Source organism: Micropterus dolomieu, linkage group LG11 (assembly GCF_021292245.1).
Source record: "Micropterus dolomieu isolate WLL.071019.BEF.003 ecotype Adirondacks linkage group LG11, ASM2129224v1, whole genome shotgun sequence".
Classification (NCBI taxonomy): Eukaryota; Metazoa; Chordata; class Actinopteri; order Centrarchiformes; family Centrarchidae; genus Micropterus; species Micropterus dolomieu.
In genome coordinates, this window is record NC_060160.1 from 16,998,476 (window position 1) to 17,010,916 (window position 12,441).

The 12,441-nt window shown below is 43.5% G+C and overlaps 1 protein-coding gene across 5 annotated transcripts in view; it reads right to left on the minus strand.

Annotated features, from left to right (window-relative positions):
• The window catches only part of kif26ab (kinesin family member 26Ab), a 69,001-nt gene that overhangs the window by 21,591 nt on the left and 34,969 nt on the right, over positions 1-12,441 (minus strand). Inside the window, exon 1 of one of the 5 annotated variants that reach the window (XM_046063012.1) lies at positions 9,603-9,806. The exons of 1 other annotated variant lie outside the window; for it this stretch is intronic. In XM_046063012.1, coding sequence (XP_045918968.1) covers positions 9,603-9,766 — 164 coding nt within the window. In that variant the 5' untranslated portion in view covers positions 9,767-9,806. Of the gene's footprint in view, positions 1-8,445; positions 8,487-8,760; positions 8,956-9,602; positions 9,807-12,441 lie in introns of those variants that run through there. 3 more of the 5 variants (XM_046063015.1, XM_046063016.1, XM_046063013.1) reach the window with 3 other exon arrangements.

The following is a 12,441-nucleotide window of genomic DNA, read 5'->3' on the forward strand; positions in this document are numbered from 1 at the left end:
ATTCAGCACAAACACACACCACAAGCTCTCTCTGCATCTCTCCCTCTGACACAGTGCCCCTTATATGAACTCCGCTGGATTAAATTTTGAGGCAAAAAAACCCCCACCACTGCCTACCTAGTTGGAAAGCACAATATAATGAAGCAGTTTGATATATAACATAACCTTTACCGTCCTCCTTGCCACAGCATGCTTACCTCTGTTTTTCTGCAGTGTGTCCAAATTAAGTCGCCTGAGGTGGGCTTCTTTTAAAGAGCAAGAACCGTCTCCTGAAGCTTTGCAACGTGCTGCTTTTACACTGAATCGCTTTACATCATGATTGGCAACAGTCGAGAGTAGAATACAATACTAAATTGACATCGGCCACCCTGACCTCATTGCTGCTACCCTCAGTGTAGTTTCTAGTGTTATATATCAAAATGACGTAATACTATGGAACAGCCACAGTTGGAACTGCCCTGATAGCCTTTCAGCTCCATCACTGTCTCCTTATGAACAGACCTAAGGGATAGATAATGATTGTAATATATATAAATGAGCCAAAGCAAGACAGATGTAAAATCAAGGATCGCTTGAAATAAAGGGTCTCCTAGTGCCTTTGTTCAAGAAAGGACATCTAGATTCCATCCTTACCTATAGAGGGAGTGACAATGAGGGATGAGGAGAGGAGGTCAATGGCTGGAGAACAGAGAGAGTGGAGAAGCTGTGTTTGCCCGCTGCTTTCATGGCTTCACTTTGACTTGCTGTCAATAACCGCTCCAGCCCTCTTTTCAAGCTTTGTCAAATTAACAAGAGCAATTCCTCTGTCCCAAAGAATCATTAGCTGGCACACCCACTAGCTTGTTTGTGCAAATTTGTCTCTGTTCTCCCGGCCAGCTATACAGCTCTTTAGGTAGCCCCTTTCTGTGGCTAATTACCATGTTGGCCACATTCACTATCCTTGACATTTCCTTTCTGTGATTCTCCTTTTTTCCCCTCCTCGGACAAGATAAGGCTGCTCTGGCCATTCATACAGCGATCAGATCAATGGTTCAGATATCAGACAGCTACAGTATTATCCCCCCCACAGTGATTCTGCCTCACACTGCTGCTGATTAGCAGGCCGGCATAGCTCTTCATGAATGGAGATGGGAATACTGGGCTCCAGCCAGCCTCAACACCATGCAATGATAATGACTGCAGCACAATGAGTAAGGTTGACCCACTGCCAGAGACATTCACTATTTATCCAGGACTCAGTAAAGGTATTTGTGGATTTTGTTTTGAGTGGAGATGGTTGCATGAAACCGTGTTGCCATGTGCTGGAGAGACTGCCAAGCCCAAAATGCCTTATCAGCAGATGGTCATGATTGATTGGGCTGAATGTGTGTTGGTCTGTCAGGTGAGGTGCTATGTTTTTGAGTCATAAGATAATCAATAGGAAACCTCCCCAGAGCTAAAATCAGTGCACACTGTCTTATTGATGGGCTGCCCTTGACACGATCAAACAGCCCTCTGCCCCAAAGGTGTGGGGGGATAACATAAATCTACCAACTGAGCTCAACTGTTAGAGAAATACAGACTTACTTTGGTTAAAGCAAGAACACCAGAATTATGTTCAGCCTCCACAGTGAAGACAGACGTTTCTGCATGGTTTGCTCTTTTCCAAATTTGGGTTGGATTAAAACAAATCTTCATCTCTGGACTGGCCGCTATGGCTTTGGTCCAGGGTCACCCGCAGCCTGACCGGGCCGCCGCTTAGCTTCAGTGGTGATTAAGCGTCCGTGACATCAGCCAGTGAAACACACAAATTCATATGGTGCGCAGACAAGGGGAGATGATGTCATACTCTGCCAATCAGCCCTGGCAGCAAGAGGGCCCACCCAGACAAGATTTACTAGTGAGGTCAGGATGCCGATCATTAAGTATGAGACAAATGCTTCCACACCATAAAATGCTTTTTCTCAGAGTCAGCCATTGTAGCAGAAAATGGGTCAAACACTGTTTGCTGTGAGTGTCAGCATCCCCTGGATGTATGGCTACTATGTATAAATATATGCATTACCCCAACACTAAAAGCTGAAGGGGTCACATAAGGTGGGCTCTTAAAATAACACACAAAGAAATATGCGGATTCGGGTTACCGGAGACATAGCATTTAGTACATGGGGACTATAACAGAGGAACAGGCTGTTGAATGTATGACAAAGCTGATCCAGGCCTCCTGTGTGGCGCTGAGGTTTAGTCTGGTAATGAGCCTGTCTCCCTTCTAAAGTCCCCCTGCAATCAAGGGACCACTGGTATAAACATTAATTTTGTTTTTCTTGCTTCCTCTCCCTTATCCTCAATCACTCAAAACAACTAATGCCTGAGGCTGCAACATCCTGAATACAATGATTTATCCATGAATGTGGTTCCACAAATGTTAATTTTAGCCAAAAATTTGCTATTTTACTTCACAGAAGCTGCTACCCAAGAAGTTCCCACCTGGAGATACAGAAACAGACACGCCCCTTAATGCAGTGTGGCTATCTTATCATTCAGATTCAGATTACCATCAACCCAGATTTGTCGTTTTAAAAAAAATGTGTTTCCTCTCTCCTTCAAGAGCACAGGATACATTAAAATGGAAAAGAGAACCAACAGGCTTATCTGGCTGTCAAATGAATGTTATCAATCCAAAGCTCTGAAGCTTTCAACTGACTGCCAGCCTGTTTCCCCCCGCTTGGCTGTTTTAATGGTAGTCTGAAGGTAGAGCTCCTCTCTCCTGTGTCAGTTTACACAACAGCAGTTTGCAGGAAATGTCCAAACAACCTCCAGGCCAGGATTAATACTCTCCCTATAAATCCTCAGAAATAGATAAATGGATCCCAGATAAACCAGACAGCAATGAGTGTGATGTCCAGTTAGCTGAGCAACATCTCGTCTGGCACTATCCAAACACATTAGACCAAAGCCTTTAAGAAAATCTTTTTGTTCCAACAAGGTGTTCAACAAGCCTTTTGTTCCAGCTCAGTGTCTGGCCTTGGACACAGAATGCCAAATGGGGCATTTGTGTGCTGACTGCTGACAGCCCAAGGCTGCACACACATCTTCACTGCACCAATCCCCGGCCAATTAGCTAAGGCCAAACGCATTCATATAACATCTGTGAATACAATGTGCAGTCATAGAAAGGAAAATATTCCCTACGAAAACTGATGTCTTCTGTTACAGTAAGAGAGAAACATGCAGCTTTGAGTAAATAAAATCCTAAATTCTACTCAGGGTTTGTAAACCTGTTCAGTCACGGTCTCCTTAGAACTCCTTTGAAACGGTCTGTGGACTGAGGTGAAAAACGGGGGATTAGGGCATCCCCTGGAGAATAGCTTGAATAACAGGAGATCATTGGAAACACAGGGGAAGAAAGAAAAGGAGTGCAAGTGGGGAACAGGGAAGAAATCAGTGCAGAGGCAGGGATGGCAATAAAAAATAATACATTAGAGATCACTGAGATGGAATAGGATAAAGAATTTACAAATACAGTCAGTAAGAGGAAGGAGGAAGAGAGAGTGAAAGAAAGAGGCAGTGAGAGAAGGAGCAGCTGGGTGTACAGCCAAGTCCTCTCTTCGATCAGTGGGCCTGGCTCTGTGCCAGTGAGGCGTTGTCCATGAGGAGGTAAATCATTTTCTGCCTGAGAAAGAAACAGGAAAAAATGATCGTTGGGGCTATGCCACAGCCAGCTTGGAATTGCTTTATTCCCAAAGATGGGAATCCCCAATCGGCCAAGAGTAAATGGAACAGTTGGCGCCAAAAAGTAAAAAAAAACTCATCAATATTCAAGAACGCCTCCTTTAGTGCTACCCTGTTGTAAGCAACAGTAGATTTAAGCACTGGCTTTTATCAAAACAGAGGTAAAAGCGACTTCTTAAATCATTCACTCTGATTTTGTTATGAAATATCAAGGAAACTATGTTAAGCTGATTAATCTTCTGTGCCTTTGGACATCAGATCAAGAAAAAAAGGCTCATGCCAATAGATTCTCACTTCCCACAGGACTGTGCAAAGAAGGTGCTCTGTCTGTGCCAAGGTTAAATGGAGGAGGGAATATTTTTAGTGAAGTAACGCCAACAGGAGTGTGTGACAAACCCTTCTTGAGCACTGACATCCGGTGTTTTTGTGTTTAATGCTCTGCCATAAAGCATTGCGTCTCCAAACACCCTATACCCATCGTCCCAGTCACACACCCACCAATTCCTCCCGTCCCCACACTGAAAGGCCTAAAAGCTCTCTTGCCAGGTTAGGGGCTTAAGGGGGGCTTAAGACAAGCAAATGAAGGAAAGTTAAGAGTACAAGTCACGGGCTATAATTCCATTTACAGTTTTGTTGTTCTTCCTAGCATTCAGGATCACATCTTGCTAATATGGCCTTAACTAGCTGAACATTAGGCCATGGAGAAGTGAACAAAGCACAGGGCATTAGCTCTGCAGGACCCATTAGTCAGTCAATGAGATAAAGGGCCCAATTTAAGGCCCCTAAATGAAAGAATTGGAAATACCTGCAATGAGTCAAAAGATCCTCGAAGGAAAATCGCTAATTGACCCTAACTTGTTTACAAGTGGCTTCCAGAAAACTGCAGCTTCGGGTGCGAGCAGGGAAAACTGGTCGAGGCAGCAAAAATAAAAGTCTTGGAAGAAAATTCATTTTTCAGCTGATGGGTGACAGACGATAATAAAGACATGTTCTTCCCTGCTCTGCAGACTGCACCCTCCCCACCCTTGGCACTGCTGACAAAGATTAACAGCTGCTTTCATCTCTTCCAGTGCATTTTCACTCTGCTCCTCAGACACTGCTCCAGGTATTCTACTACACTCTTCTCCAAGGCTGCAGAAAATGTGGAATAACTTCACATTCTCAATACACATGTTGAACTCTGAGTCACCCACAATCCCACCCACGTCCTCCCTTGAAAACCTCAGGAAGGCTGTGCGGCTCAGGGCTTGCACAGAAGAACTCTTGGCACTCGCATCAAGTTTTGACTGGGTGACGTTTCTGGTCTCAGAAATCAGTTCAGTACTCTGTAGAGGCAGGATATTTGATATACAAGAGACAAATGAGGACTATTATTATCACTGAATGCCTCTCTGATAAAATATAATGTCCTCATAGATTATTACATAACACCATATCAGAATGGAGAATAGCTTAAGAGCATGATGAGTGTGGGAGAGACAGACAGAGGGCAAGGAAGCCAGCATACTTCTGCTCCACTTCTCTGCTTCATTAATCACTTGCTGCCAGGGTAAGACACCTAGCGATTATTTATTTGCACTTCTCCACACAGAGGCTATCACAACAAACAGGCCCGCAGGCTGCTGAGAACATTTGGGAGTGATTAATCAGTGGGCCGTCCAGAGAGACAAAACGCAGGGGGAGGGGAGATCCAACATGTGTTTCTTAATCTTTCATCTATATTCAAGTCAATAGGCAACCTCACAAAAACTAGAGGGGGGCCCAAGTCAGGTGAAATGAGCTGCATTGTCAGGGAGATGGCCAAGATAGCAGATCTGTGAGTGGAGTTATGAAATGACATCTTTCTAGATGGAAAGATGAGATGATCATTTGGATCAGGAGGATCAATAAACACACCACAGATGTATATGGGAAAGGGAATACTAATCTAACTGCATGGGGAAATGTGTCCCTGAGAACAGACACTAAGACGTTAGTGAGTACAACCGCATTATTCCAAGTAAAGCAGTTTATCCTGTATCACACACTCATAAAGTCAACCGCAGAAACACACACAGCAACCCTCATTGGGCCACATAGAGCGTATGGGGATAATGGGATTTTTAGCACACTGCAGCTGGCTCTCACGTGCTGGGTCGTGAACCGATTACAGGCAATAATCCTCTCCATTCAAGACAATGTACATGCGGAAAGCAGCAATAGAAACACAGGGGATAAATCTTCCTTGCCGCTTTTAGTTTGATACAGCAGTTTTGCATTGACTCAACTATTTAACTGGACAAGAAAAGGTCGAGGGCATAATATCCTACACAATAACTCTTAATCTTTACCAATTCTCCACTAAGAAGCACATTGTGGTGCAAATATGATGTGGAATATGCACTGTTATGTTTCCCCTGTGTCTTAATGTGGCTGATTATGTATTTATTGCACCAGTCTGCAGTGAAGCAAAAGGTTAATGTTATACATTTACAGCTAATAAATTATGTCCACAATATACAGGATGTTTCATCAGTCTGATACTTCCTTGGTTTTAATTCCCCACACATGCTATTTGGCAAAACACCCAGCAGCAAAGCTACTCTTGATGCATTTAAAAAGAAGGCAGTGTGATGATGGTGAAACGTTTCAGCAATTGAGGCTGTGGGTGATGAGGTAAACACTAAACCACCTGTCCTGACAATGGCCTTATCCTCAGTGGTAATCTGAGCTCCATCCGTAAAAGCTGGGTCCTTCCCATTGACAAACAGAAGGATAGGGGTGCTGTATGTGTGTGCTTCTGAAAGAATTAAGCGCTAGCGTTCAGGGAAATCAACCTACTACCACTTATTAGGCAGCTATTAGTTATTCATGGTTAAAAGAAGGCCATGGTGAGGCTGAGCACTGAGGAGCAGTGATGCCGCCCCACCAGGAGTCATCTTTGTTTCTCTGGATTGTAAGACATAAAGGCAGCTCATGGGAGCAGAGGCCATGGGCTCCATTCTGCATCTGCACACAATAGGTCATAAAATTCCTCGACGCATATTCCCTGCCACCAGCTATTGCAATTCACTTTTTCTTATTCCACAACACTCTCACACTGTGTCTCAGCAACAATGCAGAAATGACTACAGTTGTAATGACAAAGATAATAGACTCCATTTGCATGACACCTTCCACTGAGGGACACTAAAGAGGTTTAGATGGCATCCATCAGCCCCCACAGGCATGATGCATTATATCCATTCGACAGGATCGGAGTTAGAGATTTGAGCAAATTCGAGCATCATAACTAAACACTAATTCACTGATCATGGAGCCCTGTGGGCAACTATCAGAGCAGTTTTCCAGTTTGGGAATGCCCGATGTGGGCAGGCAAACCGAGTTGGAAATGGACTGATGCTGAGGGCATGACCTCTCCTGCCCATACTCAACTAGTTGCACACAACCTGGCCTTTTTCATCATTCTTACCAACACGCTGAGAGACAAAGGCAGCTCTGTGTTAGGTGATGAGCCTACAGGACAGAGGTCTATGCTCCACATCCTCTTATTTCTCTGAGTGTGAAAGGAATCTGTCAGGAATTGATGGCAATGTTCTCCCCTCACCCCAGAGGGCTTAGTACACATGGACCCAGGGTGAGTGCACAGGCTTGAGTCAGCGCTTCAGCTCATTGTGTTTTGGCCCCCCTCCACTGCTCCCCTGCAGGCTATATGAGTGGGCCAGACAGACTTCCTGACTCAGGGATTTATTTGGGGGAACAGGGGAAAGGGCACCAGGTTAACCCTCACGCAGGCTGTGACAAACCCTCTCCTTTTCTTTTCTCTATCACTGGAGCTGTTTGCCATTCATGATGACAGGCACAAGAGACTCTACGCTGCCTGTCACCCCGGTGCTGCAGGGGCACAGCACTATCACACCATGTTATCATATCCCAGGAAAGAGACAGACACCCGGAAAGAGGCAGGGGAATCCTCCACAGCGAGAGCGCTACTTCAGCAGCACAGCAAATTCTTCTGAACACAGATTATGTGAAGAGCAACGCGCAGAATCCAAATAAGAATTTCTCATGCAATATTCAGTTTATGCTCCAGTGCAGCATGCAATATATAAGAATTATCCAGGCTGTCTGAACATGGCCTTCTTTGTAGCAATGTTAGATACAGTTAAGATTACATCTGTATCTCTATCAGATAAACAATGATGTCTGTTATCTGAGAATCATGGAGGATTATGAGTCAGAAGAAGGTGCATGAGGGTAGTGGGATGTATCTACCTGCTGTAGATCCCGGAGGTTGCAAGGCCAGGCTGGATCTCCATCAACACCTCAGCCTTGACGGCGCCTGACAGGCCTAGGATGGATTCACACCTGGGTTTACCTACAGGCTTCAGCCCCTTCATGGCCTCAGCTGGTGCTGCCACTGTGTCTGCCGCTGCACAGAGGCAGCCATTAGTCCCATCAGCCTGATTATGGCAGGAAAATGCCAGCTGGTGTTTTATCCACCAGTAAACAAAGACAAATACCACAGAGCAGCACAACCATCCTAGCTACCACCCACTCAATACTTCTGATGAGCCATCCGTTGCCCTGGGCATGTGTTGCTCAGATTCAACAGATTGATATGAATCAATTCTCATTTGTCAGGCTCTGGAGGTAGAGGTAGTATTAACATTTCAGCTCCACTGTGGCTGTTTCCTCAAAATGGAGCCAGCATTTCAGCAGTGTGTTTTCTGCCATGCTATACATTCTGCTCACACTCTCACTTTGGTGGAGGAATCCATCTCGCTGTGGCTTGACAACAAAACCATTACCTTCTCACCTCCAGGGAGCAGACAGTCCAACTCCGACTGCACAAAACTGCACATTCCACAGAGTGGAAAAGGGAGAGCGACACAGAAAGAAAGATAAAAAGAGAGAGAGAGAGGAAAGAGAAAAAACAATACAGAGCTCAACAGACAGAATCAAAAATGGACACACAAACATTTGGCTGCACGTACAACGCAAACACACACAAAAAGAGTATCAAACATCCGAGTGAACTCAATGTTGTCTGTGTACAACGTAACTTACTTGACTCACATGGTAGAGAATCAAATATTCTTCTCCACAGGCACAGACCTCCTGCTTCTGATGCTGTCAGAATGGAGCATCAGCTCAAGCACGCCTTTTGAATGACAACATTTAAAGGCACATTGGTCCCAGGCAGCTATTGTCCTGCTCTGTATCTTCCATCTGCCATGTGGGCCGAATCGACTGTGCTCAGCAGACCCCTCGGCGCCACATAATCTGTTCTGCCTATTTGTTAGTGACAGAGATCCCTGCTGTCAATCACGGCACAGACAACCAAACACAGCAATGTCCTCTCTATATGGATCATCCCTACCGTGAAAGAACTACTTTCCCTCTGCAACACATACTAGCATCACCGCCTTCTTTAAAAACAAACAGAATGGACTCTGTGACCAAAGTTCTTATGTAAACTTCAATTTATACACTGATTGGAAAATGAACTTTGTCAAACACAAAGTCATCCAGCATGTTTTGTTCAGAACTCAGAACAAGCACTTGTGATCCTGCAGTGCTTCCACTTTCCAACACTCATTACTGAAGAGATGCTTGGTCCTCCCCATCACTAAATTATAGTCCAGTGGAGTAGAGAGGGCTATTTCAACTTCCTGATTTCCAATCTCCACTTTTGAAAGAAAAATCAGTCACATTTCATTCGAAAAAGCTAATGACTTGTTTCTATGGTTACTCAGAGTAGCCTGTGGGGATGAAGGGCAGAGTGATTGTTGCTGACTCAAAGGCAGGGTCTTGTGTATGCAGGAGAACAGAGGCTAAATGGCCCTGCTGCCACAATTACAGGAGGATTCCTTCTGCACAATCACAGTCATTACTGCACAAACACTCACCTGGGCAGCAGCTGTAAGGCAGCGCTGGATGACCATAAGGCCACTTCCTCCTGACACTCCTTGAGGGCAGCATTCCAGCAAACAGCTGTCCGCCCTGCCCCTGTAACAGCCCACCCGCCAGCCTGTGTGCCACCTCTGAAGTCTACAATGTCCCTGAATTCCATTCATATGTATCTTTAGAGTGAGCAAATCATCTGTCCCCGGAGTATGATTAGTTTGACGTAGCAAAACGACAGCAGGACTACCAAACAAACATAAACAAGGGACCAACAAGAGACCATGGAAACTGTCTCTTGTTGACACTCAAAAATGGAGGTACAAGACAAGAACAGTTCTGTAATTACAGGTACACTTTTGAAGAATGTTCCCTTGAAGGTACAAGATTGGTCTTTAAGAGGCCAGAAATACACTTTTTACATACAAAGTTCAAAAGTAAGAACAAATTTGTACCATTTTATCCCCAGTTACCTGCAGCAATGAAAAACGTCACTCATTTGCTCCAAAGTTGGCATCGACGAATGACAGTACAAACAGTAAAACACAAACTCTTTCCATCCAGGGACCATCATGCATTTTGTTGGCCAATTTTTTAGTTAGATTTTTTGCCTTGTAGATAACCTTGGCAAAAAGAAGTAAAGTTTTAAAGATTGGCATGTCACTCACTCATGTAAACTGTGTTAGCTATGGTTAGCTAGGTAAATTGAATGACAATGACAGTGCATTTCTATACAGTCAATGCGTGGTAGTCTAAATCTTAGCAAAATATTTTATTTTATAATATATTTTGATCTTCCTGCTTTTACATTATTGTTGGTTTTTTTTTCTTTTATCGAGGGGTTCAAAGAACAAAATCAAATATGACACAACGATGACACGCTTTTTAAAAATTATTATTGCTTCAACACAAAATACACATATTCAGTATGGCTACATTAATGGACAACTGGCCTGGGGAGTACAGTAAAGAATATAAATATTTTGTGTAAATTAGCTCGAAATTATTGCTATAATAACGTGAGAAACGTCATCACTAGGCTAAGCCGATCAGAGGCAGAGTGGGCGGGTCATGCCTTCTCCAAATTCGCTCCCTGAACCTGCCCACTCAAAGTTAACAGGCAGTCTGTCGCTCAAACTCCACTGAGCACGACAGGAGATTTTCAGCAACTAAGTGTAAGCTAGCTACTTAACCCCTTAAACTCTGCGCATGGGTGATCATTCAGAATAACATTTTAATGTGTACATTGTTCATTTTTTACATCTTGTTTTATACATTGGCACTGACATGTATTTGTAATGAATTAACTTTTTATTACCATAATTTTCTTATCTGGAAAAGTGACATTTCAATAAACGGTCAAAAATCAATTATTGTGTAGAGAATTCCGGTACATTTTTTTCTTCTTAAAAGTCCATAATAGTTTGTCACTGGGGTAGTACCCTTAATAGGTTTAAAGGTACCTATTATTAGAGATGCATCGAAATGAAAATTCTCGGCCGAAGCCGAACATAAAGAAAAACTTTGCCAAATACTGAATACTGAACACTGAACAAGTACATTCACATTTTTTCCATTTACAGTATGTTGCCAATTTTTTTTAACCAATGCATAAATTAAATAGTCAAAATGTGCTTTTTATTCAGTGTTTCCCACAGGATTTGGGGAGACTATGGTGGGTGGGTCCAAGGCCAGAGGGTCCGGTAAAGTAAATTACATGTGTCCATTTACTTTTAACGTACACATTTAATATGTTCTATACTTACTTTGAATATAATCCAATTAATCTTATTTCCATTTTGTATAGACACCTTATTTTGAAAAACAGACGTTGTCACATGTATATCCCCGCACTAAATTCACCAAGTCCGACCCAATTTGATAAATAATGTTGTATGTGGTTCTCGTATCGCATAACATGAAGACTTCATCCTCTCTTCAAGTAGGACTCTCATGCTGCAACACTTGTCTTTGTAAAGAGAGAAAATTACAGGATAAAGTCGCTAACCTGCCTGTCAGCTTGCACTGATCCGTTTCCGTGGATGTAACGTTACTATAAAAGGCTTGAATACGTGTTCACTCCAAATTTAGGTTTAGCTTAATCGCCTTCTCACAAACGAGTGACAGAAACACTGAAAGCAGGTCAGACCGTTTGTTGCCTTTTCTAAGAAGTCAGCCACAGGTGGAGTGGGTGTGCTAGGAGACATTTCAGCAGAACAGTGTCTGCAAATGGCGATTTTTGCGTCTTTCTCAGACACTTTAAAATGCTTCCACACTCCCGACATGTCAAGGTGATTGTTCGGCAAAATTTATTCGGTCTTTTGACTTATTAGGCCGAACACCATGCATGCAGAAATTATCACATTGAGAAAAGTAGACTGAAAACTGAGCAGTCGACTCCTCTGCAGTGTGCACAGAGAAATCCCAGTCCTGGTGGGTAATAAACACACATTCACAATCAGCAGGTGTTAATTGAACAGTAAGATGGGTGGAAGGATCTGCTAGGCGGCAGTTAGCCACATCGTCTAGCCCCTGCTGTGAGCTCTGCTAGTTTCATTACACAACGCTGTGTCAATACACTAATCATATGCTCTGTCACAAGGCAATCAGTGCTTAACGTGATAGTCAGCTCAACACATGGCTCTAAATCCATTACCCCTGCCCCCAGTCATATTGTGACACACATATACACACATGCACACACATCATCTTGTCAGAGTTTGACCCTTGACTCTTCCTGTCTCTCTGCAACAGTCAGTCAGTCTAATTGCCAATTGTTCATTACTGACCTCGGGGTCATCTTTGTTTCAGTTTCAGCAAGGAGGATAAAAGAATTAAAAGATA